The following is an 18,371-nucleotide window of genomic DNA, read 5'->3' as shown; positions in this document are numbered from 1 at the left end:
CTAATCAATGTCTTGTACAGTATTAACATGACCTCCCAACTCCTGTACTCAATACTCTGACCAATAAAGGAAAGCATACCAAATGCCTTCTTCACTATCCTATCTACCTGTGACTCCACTTTCAAGGAGCTTTGAATGTGCACTCCAAGGTCTCTTTGTTCAGCAACACTCCCGAGGACCTTACCATTAAGTGTATAAGTCCTGCTAAGATTTGCTTTCCCAAAATGCAGCACCTCGCATTTATCTGAATTAAACTCCATCTGCCACTTCTCAGCCCATTGGCCCATCTGGTCAAGATCCTGTTGTAATCTGAGGTAACCTTCTTCGCTGTCCACTACACCTCCAATTTTGGTGTCATCTGCAAACTTACTAACTGTACCTCTTATGCTCACATCTAAATCATTTATGTAAATGACAAAAAGTAGTGGACCCAGCACCGATCTTTGTGGCACTCCACTGGTCACAAGCCTCCAGTCTGAAAAACAACCCTCCACCACCACCCTCTGTCTTCTATCTTTGAGCCAGTTCTGTATCCACATGGCTAGTTCTCCTTGTATTCCGTGAGATCTGACCTTGCGAAGCAATCTCCTATGGGGAACCTTGTCAAACGCCTTACTGAAGGCGTTACTTTTTATTCTTTGTTACTTCTTCAAATAATTCAATCAAGTTTGTGAGACATGATTTCCCATGCACAAAGCCATGTTGACTATCCCGAATCAGTCCTTGCCTTTCCAAATACATGTACATCCTGTTCCTCAGGATTCCCTCCAACAACTTGCACACCACCGACGTGAGGCTCACTGGTTTATAGTTCCCTGGCTTGTCCTTAACACCCTTCTTAAACAGTGGCACCACATTGGCCGACCTCCAGTCTTCCGGCACCTCACCTGTTACTATCGATGATACAAATATCTCAGCAAGAGGCCCAGCAATCACTTCTCTAGCTTCCCACAGAGTTCTAGGATACACCTGATCAGGTCCTGGGGATTTATCCATCTTTACCCGTTTCAAGATACCCTGCACTTTCTCCTCTGTAATATGGACATTTTGCAAGATGTCACCATCTATTTCCCTACAGTCTATATCTTTCATATCCTTTTCCACAGTAAATACTGATGCAAAATACTCATTTAGTATCTCCCCCATTTTCTGCGGCTCCACACAAAGGCCACCTTGCTGATCTTTGAGGGGCCCTATTCTCTCATTAGTTATCCTTTTGTCCTTAATGTATTTGTAAAAACTCTTTGGATTCTCCTTAATTCTATTTACCAAAGCTATCTCATGTTCCCTTTTTGGCCTCCTGATTTCCCTCTTAAGTAAACTCCTACTGCCTTTATACTCTTCTCAGGATTCACTCGATCTATCCTGTCTATACCTGACATATGCTTCCTTCTTTTTCTTAACCAAACCCTCAATTTCTTTAGTCATCCAGCGTTCCCTATACCTACCAGCCTTTCCTTTCACCCTGACAGGAATATACTTTCTCTGGATTCTCGTTATTCTAAATTACTTTGTGTAATTTAAATCTATCTAACTATAGGTAGGAGTCAGCTTCAATGTTCTGAAATTTGACAAGATTACAAGTCAATAAAAGAATCAATGTGGTTTACTTATGAGTGTTGTACAGAGGTGGACATTTTGGTATTCAGGTAAGGTAGAATGAACCATATATCAGAACAAGTACCCAGTTTGGAAAACTTTGGTGTTACCAGACTTTGGAAGGGATCATGTACTGTTCCTTATTGCTATCATTCCTCACTTTAATGAAGACCGACATGATGTGCATCAAGAGTCCTCAGCTCACAACAGAGAACTATGCTTACAGCCCTGCATTTCGGTGAATTAGAGTATAAACTTTTATTGCTATCTACAGAGAACGGCTCACCTAAAGGCAGCTTCTCACTTGGTCATGATTACAAAGTCATCCTTTACACCAAAAGCAGATCACACACAATGCCAGGAATTAGAAAGAAGAGGGCAGTGATTTCTGAAGATACTTTGAATTTTCAAAGAACCCTTGCACATTGAATGTGACATTGTTAATCATTGCCATGAATGTTCGACAGTTTTCCTTACAACGTGTTCACCAGAGCATTCTATTATTTCATGTGTACCCATTGCAATACTAAACTTTCTGTTTGTTATTGTGCAGCTGATATTTGAAGGCATTCGGGGGCCCAGTATAGAAGGGGATATTGCAATCGATGATGTAACTGTAACAGAAGGTGAATGCAGGAAAGTTGACCAGCCTGTCAACAGTAAGTAAAAGAATGGGCTTCCGACTCGTTTTCTTCTTCTTCAATTGTCTATATTTGATTCTTCTTTTTCTCAGGGTTCACCAAGTAACACACAGGGAATTGAATTCAATGTTAGAGGGGCATAATATTAGAGTTAGTAATTATTAAACCATTTACCATTCCTCAATTTCTACTTCCTTTAAAGATACAAAATCAGATTAAACTAAAAATGGTCAACACTGAAGGTAGGGCTGTTGAAGTGGTGCACTTGAGTGTCACACAACAGATTTGTAAGGAGGATTATAAGTCATGAAGCAAAGGGGACATTAGTGACATGGATACAAAATTAGTTTGAGGGATAGGCAAAATAGAGTAATGGTTGGTTTGTAGTTTTCTGGGCTTGAAGAAAGTTTGAGATGGAGTTTCCCAGAGGTCAAACAAATATAACTGATCTACAACTTAGTGTGAAGAAGTCAATTTCAAAGTTTGCAGATGATACAAAACTGAGCAATTGTAAATTGTGAGGAGGACAGTGTAGAACTTTCAAAAAGGCTTTGACGCATTGTGATAGTGTTATCACTTTAACAGAGTTATTTTGCCCTTGGGTTTTTTTTAAGATAGGTTGGAATGGCAGAAGTGCTGAAATGTCTCAGAAAGAGCCTAGTTTAACAATAGCATGGAAATGGCCAGTTCTCCCAGTTCATTTTTTTTTCCCAGTTTGGTTTCGTTGCAGCACAGAAGCTGCTGGTAGCAGGCACAAAAGCTGCAGCAGAGAAAATATTTCATGCTTCATCAGATGATCCCTGGCTGACTTTTCTCTCTGAAAGCTTTCCTGCCTGTAAAAACCTGTGTTTGGATTTACATTTTGCCAAGGGGTGCGTTTATGGGATGTTACAGGAATTGGAACAGCTCCTTAGTTATGTTGCAGTGTCGAGTCGGTTGAATTTTCAAGTAGTTAAGTTATTCTAAATTCTGTTTTTTTTGTTTGTGTTTCAACTGTAGTGTTTAAAAAAAATCTGTTTTGCTTAAGGCTGAGTTGTTTGACCAGCTGCATCACACCTGGAATATCCACCTCACACCTGCCTTTAAAATTAAAAAAAAGTTAGATCACGGCTACCTTCTTGAAATCTTTTGACGGGGTCTGGCCTGGTCCTTATTACATTGGTTGAGTGAGAAGGTAGATCGCAGATAGAAATTCAATGCAGAGAAATGTTGATATTTTTAATCAACCTGCTCAGGCATATTTTGACACAGTCCTGAAGAAGGGCTTTTGCCTGAAACGTCGATTCTCCTGCTCCTCGGATGCTGCCTGACCTGCTATACTTTTCCAGCACCATACTCTCAACTCTAATCTCCAGCATTTGCAGCAGTCCTCACTTTTGCCTATATTTTGACATGTGTCTGGATTGGGTGAGACTCAAACCTGGACTTTCTGAACCAGAGGAAGGGACCATTGTACCACAAGAGCCCTTGCAAGGAGGTGTAAGATGATACACTTTGATACAAAGAACATTGTGAGACAATATGAAGGTCTATACTACAGGGTGCACAGGAGCAGAGAGACCATCATTAATAATGATGGGCAGGAAAAGAGAGCTTTTAATAAAGCATGCAAATTTTCTAGGCATCATAAAGAAGGAATGTAGAATATCAGAGCAGGGAGGTTATGATGAAAATACGTAAGACACTGGTTAGACCTCAGCTGGAGTATTGTGTACATTTCTGGGTGACACACTATAGAGAGGATGTGAATCCATTGGAAAGACTGCAGAAGAGAATGATTCCTTGAGGGAGGAATGAATACGCTGGGACAGTTTTACTCAGAGAGGAGAATGCTAACAGGAGATTTGATAGAAGTTTTCAAAATTTTAAGAAAACTCATAAACCATATCAAGAACCATAGGGTACAGTCTTAAAATGTTTCACCAAAGAAGCAGGTGGGATCTGAGAAGAATCATTTCACATGGTGAGAAATGTGCATCTGGAATGCACATCACGTAGGTGTGCTGAAGTTGGGATGAATGAAGGCATTCAAGAGGCCATGAAATGATAGTTCAAATTGAAACAAAGGAGAAACCAAGGGAAAAAGGAGGAGAGTGGCACAGAGTTAAAATGCTCAGACAGCCAGAGTAACTCCATCAGGCTAAATGGCCTTCTGATACACCATAACATTTCTGTGATTCTGTAGTCTCAGTGATTCATATGCTCTCAGTCTCATGCAATGTCATAATGTACTGCAAAGTAAGAATACAACTGAGAAACAATTTTCTTCTGAGATTTGACTGTATAACCTTGTGTGGAAATTAATTCCCTCTCTTTTCTGAGAATTGGTAATACTTTAACCCCGAGAAGAAAGTGAGGTCTGCAGATGCTGGAGATCAGAATCAAAAAGTGTGGCCTTGGAAAAGCACAGCAGGTTAGGCAGCATTGGAGGAGCAGGAGAATCGATGTTTCGAGCAAGAGCCCTTCATCAGAAACTAGGGGAGAGGAGGGGGCTGAGAGATAAATAGGAGGGTGGGGGTGGGGCTGGGGCTGGGGCTGGGGCTGGGGCTGGGGCTGGGGCTGGGGGGAGAGGTGGCTGGGTAGGCGATAGGTGGATGCAGATGGGGGAGTGATTGTGATAGATCGGAGCAGAGGGTCGAGTGAATAAATGGGAAGGGAGATGGACAGGTGGAACAGTTCAAGAGGGTGGTGTCAAGTTGGATGGTAGGATCTGGGATAAGGTGGGGGAAGGGGAGATGAGGAAACTGGTGAAATTGACATTGATGTCATGTGGTTGGAAGGTCCCAAGGCAGAAGCCCTTGGTGGAGTGGGGTGGGGGTGGTGTGTGTGTGTGTGTGGAAGTTGAAGTGGTTGGCCACAGGGCGATGGGGTTGTTTGGTGTGTGTGCCCCAAAGACGTTCCCTGAAACATTCTGCAACTTGGTGTCCTATCTCCCCAATATAGAGGAGACCACATTGAGAGCAACAGACACAGTAGTTGAGATGTTTGGATGTGCAGGAAAATCTCTGCTGGATATGGAAGGATCATTTGGGGCCTTGGACAGAGGGGAGGTGTGGATGCAGGTTTTACACCTCTTGCGGTGGCAAGGAAAGGGGCTGGGAGTGGAGGGTGTGGACCTAACGAGGGAGGGAGTTGAGGAGGGAATGGTCTCTGCGGAAGGCTGGTAAGGGTGGTGAGGGAAATATATCTGTCCTGATGGGGTCTGACTGTAAGTAGTGGAAATGGCAGAAGCTCTCATTTAATTGGTGTAAACAGGGAGCGTTCCTGGCTCCCTCAACCAACTTTGGGGTGGGAAGAGTTGAGGACAGCTTTCCCACTCAGAAGCTGAGGTTCTTCAAAGTTTCTTTGCCAGCTTCGTTGGTAAATAATGTGTGGTAAGTGAGGGCTACACCATGTGCACAAGCCAGCTGGCTTTGCCCATGGTCTCATGAGGGGCATCCCTTCTTCTTGGTGCAGCTTGTGCCCAACAGAAGGATTCATCAGGGACTTGGCCTCCATGTAATGACAGGCACCTCCCATAAACAAGAACCCACCGGCATTCTGCGGCAAACCCATCTTCCCAACCTTCAGCCCAGCAATGATCCTACACCCTCAGCCTCCTGCTATCGAGAAGGCCAAGGGCTGCCAGTACAGTGGGGTTAAAAGCAAATTACTGCGGATGCTGGAAAATCTCAGCAAGTCCGGCAGCATCTGTAAGGAGAGAAAAGAGCTGACGTTTCGAGTCTAACTGACCCTTTGTCAAAGCTCAGTGAAGTTGATGGCCTCTGAGTAGCTTCCCTCTCATGGAGGCAGGATATTGCCCTGACCATAATAAGGAGCCCTACACTGCTCAATAAAATTGCCTGATTGTCAATAAATTGCAAATTGGATATACAGAATTTTCGTAGCGGGTTTGCCTAGTCTCACCAACTGGTGAATGGAGCCCATACATTTCTAAGTCTGGTCCCTTGACTTTGTTACAGTGCAGATTAGAATGGTGCTGGAAAAGCACAGCAAGTCAGGCAGCATCCGAGGAGCAGGAAAATCGACGTATCGGGCAAAAGCCCTTCCTCAGGAATGACGCAGGGAGCCTCTGGGGTGGAGAGATAAATGGGAAGGGGTGGGGCTGGGGAGAAGAGTACAATAGGTGGATGGAGGTGGGGATAAAGGTGATAGATCGGTGAGGAGGATGGAGTGGATAGGTGGTACTCCCTCTTTGATACAGTGCAGTCTCCTCTAAGCAAAGTTATGATTTTTGTACAGTTCACCTGAAGTCCTGCAGTGTCATGGTGTTGTATTTCAGACAGCAGCTTATTTGTTCATTTTGAAGTTAAAAACATTTTATTGTGATCTTTAAAAAAGAACAAAGATGTTTGGGTTCTGGCTAGCATTCATTCCCCAAACACATTTTTTCCTAATTTTCAATCCGTGGGACTTTACATAAACTGATTTCAACATTTCGTTACAAGACAAAGGCAATCTATACTTCAAAAGTCATAAATTGATCAGAAGTGCTTGAGACATTCCATAATCATACATGTTCTTAGATTAGATTCCCTACAGTTGTGGAAACAGGCCCATCGACCCAGCAAGTGCACACTGAACCTCCAAAGAATAACCCACCCAGTCCCATTTCCCTCTGACGAATGCACCTAACACTAGGGGCAATTTATCATGGCCAATCCATCTGACCTGTACATCCTTTGGATTGTGGGAGGAAACCAGAGCACCCAGAGGAAACCCATGCAGACACAGGGAGAATAGTGCAGACTCCACACAGACGGTTGCTTGAGGCTGGAATCAAACCCAAGTCCCTGGCACTGTGAGGCTGCAGTGCTAATCACTGAGCCACCATGCCACCCTCTTGTTTCCCAGTAAAATGAGCCCCCTATGGGTATTGGAGACAAGTAACCCTGCTACACTGATTCCAGGGAGCTATCACTGTTTTAAAGCACATATTAATGTTTTCATTGCACTGACCATGTTATGTTTAACTCTGGACTCAGTATGCTTAGGAAAAAAAAATTAAAAATCAAAAAGTTCATGGATTGCAGCCTAGTTAAAATTAATTACATCCATCTCCCAATAATTGACATAATTGCCACTGTTAATTTAGCAATGTTAAAATTTTATTGCCTTGTTAAATTAGGTTATAACGTCTGACTGCCATCATTATTGAATGCCAACACTTCATAGCCAGCTGGTCATTAGCTGTGAGGCATTCAGTGAACTCTGTACCAGGCTGACTTTGATGCCAGCATTTCCTTTGTGAGCTATATATTTTTAGAAGTCTACAAAAGGAAAACAACAAACAACATGGACCTGTGGTGTCACTTTGGATTATGAGCTAGAGTGGCCTGGGTAAAGAGGAAAGATGCTGTGCTTTGCTCCACATCCTGTCTCCCAGTCAGACGCTGGGATTTATTTTACAGCATAGCTGCCAATATGTAACATCAAATACTTCATGGAGATTGTGAAGAATATTCATGTGGTGTATTAAAAATGAATTCTCCTTCAAGGATTTATTAATTTTATAGAGGAATTAATGCTTTTAATTAACCTGGTTCTTATATTCAGATACAAGTGACTTTATTATTTTGAGTACTTCATGGATCTGAAATTAATGGAATGGCATTGAGGACAGTTCTAGCCAAATGTTAAATGTGAAAGTTTACTGACTGCCATTGAGATGTTAGGTGGATAATTCTATTATCCAAGTTCTATGTACTGTTCACATTATAGCACATGACTGGCTGAATATCCTCCTATCATGGTCTAACCACTTAAGTTTTAGGAAAAGGGTAAATAAAAGTAAAAATCTGCTGTAGGAGCAGTCGGTTACAGTGTGTGGGGCACTGGTACCCACTTTGGGGAAAGTCAGAGCTCTACTATTGGGATGGATTCACCTGAATAGCAATAACGGTAGTGATAGTCAAAGTATGAGATGAAGGGACAAGGGACAGTGATGACACATTTAAGAGTGTTCCAGCAACTCAGGCCAAAGTTTGCAAACACATTAAAAATGTTGAATTACAGTTTCTGTATCAGAATGCCTTCAGCATTCACAATAGAACAGATGAATTGTTAGCACAAATAGACATTTATATGTTTGATTCAAAAACCATTACAAAGATGTGGTAATAAGTAAAACCAAAGCCAGGACATGAATTCACAGGGTATCACATTCATGAACCATAGAAAGGAGAGAAAAGGTGGTGGTGTGGCTCTGTCAATTAAAGCAGGCATTAATACTGTTGTGCAATACTTAGTTTCAAAGTTCAAGATGTCATAGCAAGAACGAGCAAAGAACACAAAACTTTGGTGTGAAGTACTAAATATCAGTGACAATGTAAATCATGGTATAAATCAATAAATAGGTGTTTACAACAAGGGTAGTACAGTAATCATTGGAGATTTCAATCTACATATAGGCTGGGTAGTCCTAATTAATACTAATGTTGAGTAAGATGATTTTTTGGAAAGTTTGCGAGGTGGTGTTCTCGAACAGTACATTGAGGAACCAGTGAAGGAGCAGATTTTTAAAATCCAGGAATGTGCGATGAACATGGACTAGTTAATAATCTTGTTTGAAAAGTGTTACCACAATATGATAGAATTTTATAATAAGTTTGAAAGTGATGTAGTTGAAGTAGTTGAAATAGGGGATTAAATCTAAACCAAAGAAACTATGAAATGATCAGAACACTTTAGCTCCGATGGATTGAGAAATAAAGTTAAAAGATGTGGTAGAAAGGCAATAGATACAGTCATAGGATCATCAAGGTGTACAGTACAAAAAACAGACCCTTCAGTCCAACTCATCCGTGCCAACCAGATATCCGATATAAATCTAATACCGTTTGCCAGCATTTGGCTCATATCCCTCAAAACCCTTCCTATTCATACAGTCATCCAGATGTTTGGCACGGATGAGTTGGATTGAAGGATCTGTTTTTTGTACTGTATACGTTGATGATTCTATGACTGTATCAATTGCCTTTCTACCACATCTTTTAACTTAGTTTCTCAATCCATCGGAGCGAAAGCGTTCTGCCAGGGTTGGAGGATTTGAGCTATAGGGAGAGGCTGAACAGGCTGGGGCTGTTTTCCCTGGAGCATCGGAGGCTGAGGGGTGACCTTATAGAGGTTTACAAAATTATGAGGGGAATGGGTAGGATAAATAGACAAAGTCTTTTCTCTGGGGTCAGGGAGTCCAGAACTAGAGGGCATAGGTTTAGGGTGAGAGGGGAAAGATATAAAAGAGACCTATGGGACAACATTTTCACACAGAGGGTGGTATATGTATGGAATGAGCTGCCAGAGGAAGTGGTGGAAGCTGGTACAATTGCAACATTTAAGAGGCATTTGGATGGGTATATGAATAGGAAGGGTTTGGAGGGATACGGGCCGGGTGCTGGCAGGTGGGACTAGGTTGGGTTGAGATATCTGATTGGCATGGACGGGTTGGACCGAAGGGTCTGTTTCCATACTGTACATCTCTATGATGCTATGACTCTATAAATGTCATAATTGTACCAGCCTCCACCACTTCCTTTGGCAGCTCATTCCATATAAAAACACACAATCCTATTCCTCTATAAATCCTTAATTCCTCTATAAAATTAATAAATCCTTGAAGGAGAATTTTTGCGTGGAAAAGGCTCCCTTTTGATCTCTTTTATATCTTTCCCCTCTCACCTTAAACCTATGCCCTCTAGTTTTGGACTCCCCTACCTCAGGAAAAATACCTTGTCCATTTACTCTATCCACACCCAAATGATTTTATAAAAGTCTGTAAGATCACCCCTCAGCCTCTGACACTATAGGGAAAACAGCCCCAGCCTATTCAGCCTCTCACTATCGCTGAAACCCTCCAATCTCGGCAACATCCTTGTGAATCTTTTCTGAACCCTTTCAAGTTTCACAACACCTTTCCTATTGGAGGGAGACCAGAATTGCATGCAATATTCCAACAGTGGCCTAACCAATGTCCTGTATAGACACAACATCACCTCCCAACTCCTATACTCAATACTCTGACCAATAAAGGAAAGCATACCAAACACCTCCTTCACTATCTTATCTACCTGCAAGTCCAGGAACTATGAACCTGCACTCCAAGGTCTCTTTGTTCAGCAATAGTCCCCATGACCTTACCAAGAAGTGTATAAGTCCTGCCCTGATTCACTTTTCCAAAATGCAGCACCTCACATTTATCTAAATTAAACTCCATCTTGCCACTCCTCAGCCCATTGGCCCATCTGATCAAGATCCCATTGTACTCTCAGGTAAACGTCTTTGCTGTCCATAACATCTCCAATTTTAGTGTCATCTGCAAACTTACTAACCATACCTCCTGTGTTTACATCCAAATCATTTATATAAGTGACAAAAACCAGTGGACCCAGCATTGATTCTTGCATTCAAACAGCCAAAATTCTTACAGGAATTAACAGGATTAATTTATGAAAGATGTTTCCCCTGGCTGGCATGCCTAGAACAAGTGTAAATCATTTAGAAATAGAAAGAGGAGACTTTTTTTTACTCAGTGATTTTTTACTAACAGTCCCAGATAACTGTGGAAGCTCAGTCATTGAGTATGTTCAAGACTGATATCAATAAATTCCCACATATTAAAGACACCAAGGGATATGAGGATAGTGTGGGCATATGGTGCTAAGGTAGAAGATGAGCCATGATCTCCTTGAGTGGTGGAGCAGGCTCCTTTTTTTTATGTTCTTATGTTCTTCTATGTTTCTATGATTACTGGAGTGAGCCAATTTCTTTTAAGGAATATGTCAGACTTGATAATGACATTTCAACAATATTCCTTCCACATAGAGGAACTAGTGAGTGATAAGATGTTGCAGGCCAGCCACACAACTGAGGGCATCAGAACTTCATTTTGTCTCACTAGCGGTTGGCCTTTGCTGATAATAAAAAGGGAAAAAAAAATTGCAACTTGGGACCAATCATGATTATTTTATCAGTGATTTCTTTTCTTTGCCATTAATCATCCAGACTTACAAAGGTAACATCTATTCTTTCTAGAGAGAAGAAAGGAAGGAGGGAAACTGGGACGTTGGGGGTAGGAAGTGAAGACCATTTGATCCTTTGAACCTGCTGCACCACTCAATATGATTATGGTTGACCTGGTATGGTCTAGGCCAAACACCTCCACCCTCAAACCCCACCCCTCCAACCGTTACTAGGACAGAACCTCCTTGGTCCTCACTTTCCAACCTACCAACCTGGTGTGGTCTTCACTTCACTTTCTTGCTAGAAATCCATAATGCTCAAATTCCTTGTCTATCAAAAATCTAAATTCATTCAAGGCCAAATTAGATAAAGATATCACCTTAACTACCTTCCGTGAAATACAATTAATTATAGTAATGACCCTTTGACAGAGAAAAATATTCTCCTCCTGTACCTTAATAAGGAAACCTTATTACTCAATTCCTCTAGTTCTAGTCTCTTCCACAAGAGGGTACATCCTCTGGCTGTCTACTACGTCCAATCTGCTCAAGATCTTATAATGGGAAAAAGAAGTTAGTACAGGGCTCGGGAGGAATGAAGTAGAGAAAGAAAAAAGAAAGTTGAAAGAAGCAAAATAATGAATGAAAGAATAAGAGAAGGAAGAAGGTAAGGAAGAACAATAGAAAAAGGAATATGTAAGCATAATTCTTGCATTCAGGAGTTGCCAAAGCAGCTTTTACTTTTCACAGTTATGCTTTAGGAAACACAGTAGCCAATCCTTGCACAAGAAGGCCTCGCAAATATCAAGAAATTAAAAGACCGTATTTTCAGGTTTCTTCCACACGATTAGCTCATACATGAAGATGGAAAATTGACTTTTCATGAGATGAAACTATTACAGAGACAGTTGCAATCCCTGTAAAAGAAATTGAATTAGACTATCTTTCAATCTATTCCCTCAAGGTTCTGGTAATGTCTGTAGTGAGAAAAAGTTTTGAATTTTGGTCTACCCCTCAGATATTTTGAGTGAACCAAGAGGAAAAATGCAATTAAAATCAAGGGACAATTTCCATTTTCATAAGTATATGTTTCACTATGGAGTGGTTAAGTCACGTGAAAGGCTTGAAAACAGGCCTTTGAGCATGACACAGCAGTGTTGCCTCTGTTCTGTGAAGTTTGATAATTGAACGTTTGTCCCCAGGAGGCTGACCAAAATGGTTCTTATTCTTAGAAAGGGACAATTCTCACATGGTGACAAAAGTATTGTGAATGAAACAAGAAATATTCTGCAAAATGTTCAACTCTTTTGTTACGCTCCTTGTATAAAGCTAGCTTTCTCAATTTGTTTCTTTGTCGGGAGGCATGTTTCTTGAATATAACCTTTGGAAAACTTATGAAGCAGAAAATTAGGCAAACATAAACTATGAAGCAAACATAGTTGTATTCAGCAACATCAGAAAAAAACTAACTGTTCAGGTTACAGAAACACAAATCCTGGCAATATACTCTTCTCTCTCAAGCTTTAAATCACTGAACAAACATGAGCTCGGTTCTCAGTTTAGTTTCTGAACTTCCCAGTTTCCCTCCTTCCTTTCTTCTCTTCTCTCTAGAAAGAATAGATGTTACCTTTGTAAGTCTGGATGATTAATGGTAAAGAAAAGAAATCACTGATAAAATAATCATGATTGGTCCCAGTTGCAATTTTTTTTTCCCTTTTTATTATCAGCAAAGGCCAACCGCTAGTGAGACAAAATGAAGTAAAATTTTGTTTTTGCAACACAAACACAAATAGCTACAGGGTAGAAGCAAAACTGGAGAGCTGTGTTATAGGATCAGGATTCCTCTCAGACAAGTAACCTCCAGCCAGATAGTCCTCTCTAACCAAAAGGGCAAGATAAAAATCTTCCACCGCTAGATGAAGCTTGTACATTCAGCAATTGTAGTTTATAACCATTTAACATTTTTTTTCTTTCATTGAAATCTTTATTATTAATGTGATTAATGAAAGTAACATTTTTCAGAAACACCTTTAAAGAAATTTACTAATGTCCACTTTTTCTCAAAATAGATTTAAAAACTGGTGGTGAAGCCTCCGTATTAATACATTTATGGCTGTTTCCAGTCACTCTTCTTATTGCCATGTTAAGTCATCGAAGGTGACCTTATTATGGCAGAGGCTGTGAAAAGATTCATCAGGCATTGCACAAAGAATGAATCTTTATCTATGGACCTTCGAGAATAATTACCAAAGATTCATCAGCTGATTGCAGACTCAAACTGTACGTGTGATGGTGGAAGGCATCAAGGGGGGATCAGAAAGGATGCCAGATTTAAACAAAAACAAACAAAAAACTGTATATGTCTAAAGTGGTGAACCCAAGAAAGAGAAGAGCTTTCCAAGTTGCTTTAGAGGCGTTTGAAAGTACAACTCCATCAAGATGGACTCTGAAAGAGCTACAGAAATTTTGTCAAAGCACAAAGATCTAGCTAGTTTAATTACAGTTGGACGGAGATGCTTGTCGCCAGGAGACATAATGGTTGGCCAACAAAGGAATTTCCTACTGGAAACAGGGTAACAGAAGTGCTGACAATTACTTGCCTTCAGAGTTTTCAGCAAAGCATTCGATAACTGTGGCTGTCTATTATGCTGTGAATACCTGATCTCTCAACCATCTGTAGCAAGCGTTTTATTCCTTTCCCACCTCTTCACTGTTAACTTTGCTGTGTTTTATTATATGTTTGGTGTCTCTGCATGCATTTCTGCCCACTGTATGTGAACTGGGCTCAAATAGTACTGGGCTACATAAGAGTTGCTTGTGGCCACGATAACGCAACTGGTCATCTGTCTGAAGTGAGGAACCTAAATCACCCACTGTTCACGACATGCCATAAAACCAAGTGCCTTCAATTTGGAAAAAAACATATAGAAGAATTGCCTGAATCATTTCAATACAAAACACTTTGCACTGCTAACAATGGAGTGTGTGGAACCTTTTGTATATATGTCGCAGCTGATTCCTACAATTAACAGGCAAGGAAAGCAAACAACCACTGTATCGTTCCTCCAAGAGAAACTCGAGTTACAATCAAAGCCCTTGGACAAGGCATTTAGTTAAAGCCATCAAAGTGGCTTGCAACCTGGGATCCTGTAGAATATTGGGAGCATCACTTTGTACAGTTATTGAGTGCAAATGCGATCACCAGAGCAAAGGTTTCTGGAAATGTGCACAGTGCAGAAGTAGCAAACAGATGATGGATTGAACTTATTTACAGTAATCTCCATTCAGATTGAAAAATAGGCAGTCTGTGTGAAAGCGCTTTAGTGACAAGACAAACTGTGCTGAATCACCTGTGATTTTTAGGCTTGCAAGCATGGAGTTTTCTTTGGGATTGAAGTCTTAACTGAAGACTACAAGAAGGCAACATGCCTCTGCCCCATTATCCAAATCTGTGCCGATTGTTACATCTTATTTTCCTACTTTAACAGGGGTGAAAAATGTAATGTTGCCTTTGGAACTCAAGAAGAAAAGGACAAGGTCACAATCAAGTCACATGAAACACTTCAGACCTTAGCCACATGGTCTCAAATTGTTCTTGACTACACTCAAATTGCTGGTTTTAAAATTCTGTGATCCTTTTTGTTTAAATTATTTGATCTTTTAAATTAATTCAAAAAATACTTTTTAGTCTAAAGATTGCATAATTATACACTCTGAAATCCCAAGCATTGACAAAAAAAAACTATATGCAAGAATTTGGATTAGAATTATAAACAAAACTGCATTGGAGAATTTGTGTGATCCAGAGCATTGATATAAAAAGCACAAGATGTAATAGATGATGATGAGGCTTGAACTTTTATTTTAAATTCCATAGAAAATGTGTCCATATTCAAGACAATATGGCTGCCAAGATGATTTTTCATTCATGTTCAATAAACCTCTTTTCAGGTATGGTGTGACTTATTGCATGTCTGATTGCTCGACTGGGAGATTTTAATTAAAAGGGAGATCTAATGAGATTCTACTACGCCCTTAAACTTGCAAAGTTATATTCTTTCTGCTTGAATTCATTTGCTCATTCCCACAGCCATCCTCAGCCCTGATATGTTGCATTTGATGTGGATTTCTCTGAATCCTTTCTCAAAATCTATTCTTGTGTTATTTAATCTCATTTTTTTCTTTATATCACAGCCTGATTCATTGTGAAATGGCAAGTTTCTTATTGCCCTGAATCCAACTGTTCACTTGACTCTCGTCTATCATTCCCATTTGCTGTTTTTGACTAAAAACATTGTTTAGTTTACCAAATTCACAAATTGAGCTGAAGTAATAGTATTTTTTATTGAGCAATTGCAATAATCATCACTGGCCTCCTTGTTTAAATAGGCTAATAATTTTAGGAAAAGAAAATTTCCTGTTATCTTTGTGTTGTAGATCTGGCTCACTTCAAATATTTTTCTGTCTGCTTTTCTAATAGAAAAATAAACCTTTTTTCTGTTCTCGATCTAGAATTAGCCACAAGAGACTTACAAATTTCAAGCAGAAGCAGCTGATGACAAAAATGACAACTGATACAAATACAATACCATGTTTTTTTTTGTACAGTCTTTCATTTGATTTCCAGTTGGTGTGGACCACTGCAAGTAGTAACATTGAAGTTGCAGTTATCACTTTTCTCAGGCCATTTATACACCTGTATTAAAAACTGTAAAACTTTACAAACGTATTGTCTCTTGTTTGAATTTTTGAATGATTTCTCCCAATGTCATAGCAATTTGATTTGAATTTTAAAGCCAGCGAACTGCATTGAGGAAAGAAAACAGCCTCATTCACTTGTGATTGATCAATGTAAACTCGAAGTGTGCCCACTTGAAAAGGATGCTGCAATGTTGCAGGCACTATGTTTTCTAAAGTGGAGGATGAGAGTGGGCAATTATAAAAATTAGACCAGAATGCACTGCACCTTTTGAAGGTTTCGAACCAGATCCCATCCACAAGTGAGGATCTCCTCTGTCTCATCATTGTCATCGTCATCTTTCCAGAGTGGTTTGAGCGGCAAAACGTGTTTACGTTAAACCCCAAAGTGATAAAGCTTGCTGTTCCCTGCAGCCTTGCTGTTCATCAAGAAAACACATCTTTATGTCATCCCAAGACTGTTGTTAAAGGTATAAGCTTAAGGAAGAAGATATAAAAGTGGAAAAGCCCATTTTGACCACTTGAAGATAAAAACAATATTTTTGCAGTGAAATTATCTTTTGGTAGATTTCATTTAGTCTTACTAACACCTCAATATATTGTGGGACTTTTAAATCTCTTCGTTGAAAAACCCAAGCACAACTGTTGTGAATTTCTAATTAAAAAATGCAGAGTTCTCAACTTAGATGGAAAAATCTCAAGTTGCTGCATTATATTAAGGATGGGGCATGTATTTCAGCATTTTGCACTGAATCTTTCTTTCCTATGTTGACAAATTCAACAAAGATGAATTTAGATGTATACAAAGGGATAACATTAGAGTTATAAGAGACACTACAGCTCATACAAACATACTCAATATTTGTAAAAGCTTCTAAGTATTATCATTCTCCGTTTGTAACCGAAAGTGCTCCCAAAAGTTAATAACTGCTGCTTTCATTGTTTTCACAGTGAGAACTACTAAATGTAACAGTTACTATTGCTGCTGAAAAACATATATTTTTACTTATTTTAGTGTGTGGCAATTTTTGCCTCTCAGAATTAGTGTGTAAGAACAATCTAACAGCATTTTATCTCAGCGTCATTAACAAATATAACATGGTAAAGGTATGTGTAGCCTAATAACTTGTGTCATTTAGTTCAAAATGTGTCTCAAGGTATTCCAAACCTAATCTTTACAGTAATCACTTCAATTTCATTTAATTACCTAGATTTTAACAATGGCAAGTGTGTGGTATTTTGTTAATCCTTGTGGCTTTTACTGAATGGTGAGCTGTGACTAAGAGCACAGACTGCTAACCTCATCCATATGCTCTAAAGGTAGACAGCTGTGAAGTAAATACAATGGCTCTGGGATCTATTTTATGTTTGTGAGCTATGAACAACTCATTTCAACATTTGTAACTATATTTGGATTCACACACGAATGGTGATATGGTGTTACATGCATTTTTTTTAGCCAGCTTTGCTGAAGTGCATTTGGAAATGAATGGCTACTTATATAATCAAATGTACCAATGATCAGTCTTAGCTGCACATTTCTGTGTAATTATCTGTTTAACTTTACTCACGATTAGAGCACACCTTTCAGAGAGAGGATATTTGTAAAGTAGCTGTCATTTTCATCATCAGTCATGCAGGTAATTCTTATTTTTTCTAACACTGCCTTAAGATTCACCACATCCAGTGCATAGCTGTATTTATTAAGACACACATCTGACCACCTGTTTCTATTTAATGTATTTTGCATTATATAGAATTGATGACTGGAAAAGGCACATTGAAAAAGTAGCACTTCCCAAATATTTTTCCACTGTGAATTCATTCCAAGGTTTTAAAATAGCCAGGACCTCACAATGAGAGCTCTGGGACTTGGGACTTAGGGAGGTATGAGATTGAGGTGGGACAAAGGGATTTAAAGTGGCTTTGAACTGGAAGCTGCAAGCTAGAGTTTGGGAAGCCCAGCATTGAAGTGTTAGAAATAGAGTGTAGACAAGTTCACAATTAGCTCCTTTGCTATGTGTATCACATAAACAGGGAAGAACAATTGTGATTTATATTATTAAAAAGCATTTGTCATATAATTATTATCCTTGCATGAAGATGAATTGACTATTAACAGATAGTAGATTTAAACTTTTTTTCAGCATAAATGGAACAGTTTCTATTACCTTTGAAAATCGCCTTTGCTTCACGTAAATTTAGAAAATAACAGCTCACTAACTTGACACAATTAATATTAAGCAGTTACGAAGAATTATAATTTATTTTTATATATTTTAGTATTGTTTCTCTGCTGGCTCATTCCATATGCTTCTTAATGGCTACTTAATTTACAAGACAAGTAAAATCTGTGACAGGAAGTGCAATAATTCAGATTTTGAAACCCAATTTCCACATCTACTGCTCTCAGTTCAGGTATAGCATTGGCTGTAAGCAAGATAACACTCCCTTTGCTGTCTAACAAACAGGCTAT

At 39.6% G+C, this 18,371-nt stretch overlaps 1 protein-coding gene across 3 annotated transcripts in view; it reads left to right on the top strand.

The window, feature by feature from the left end:
- mdga2a (MAM domain containing glycosylphosphatidylinositol anchor 2a) overlaps nt 1-15,922 on the top strand; it is a 956,359-nt gene extending 940,437 nt beyond the window's left edge. For all 3 annotated transcript variants that reach the window (XM_043697346.2, XM_043697340.2, XM_043697342.2), the window contains 2 exons: nt 2,153-2,258; nt 13,267-15,922. In XM_043697346.2, the coding sequence (XP_043553281.1) occupies nt 2,153-2,258; nt 13,267-13,358 (198 nt within the window). In that variant the 3' untranslated portion in view covers nt 13,359-15,922. The remainder of the gene's footprint in view (nt 1-2,152; nt 2,259-13,266) is intronic.
- The last annotated feature ends 2,449 nt before the right edge of the window (nt 15,923-18,371 follow it).

This window comes from Chiloscyllium plagiosum, unplaced genomic scaffold, assembly GCF_037043375.1.
Source record: "Chiloscyllium plagiosum isolate Xiang-an unplaced genomic scaffold, Cpla_swu_hap1 HiC_scaffold_8, whole genome shotgun sequence".
NCBI lineage: Eukaryota > Metazoa > Chordata > Chondrichthyes > Orectolobiformes > Hemiscylliidae > Chiloscyllium > Chiloscyllium plagiosum.
The sequence above is the reverse complement of the archived record's forward strand: the minus strand, read 5'-3'. Positions and strand labels throughout refer to the sequence as shown.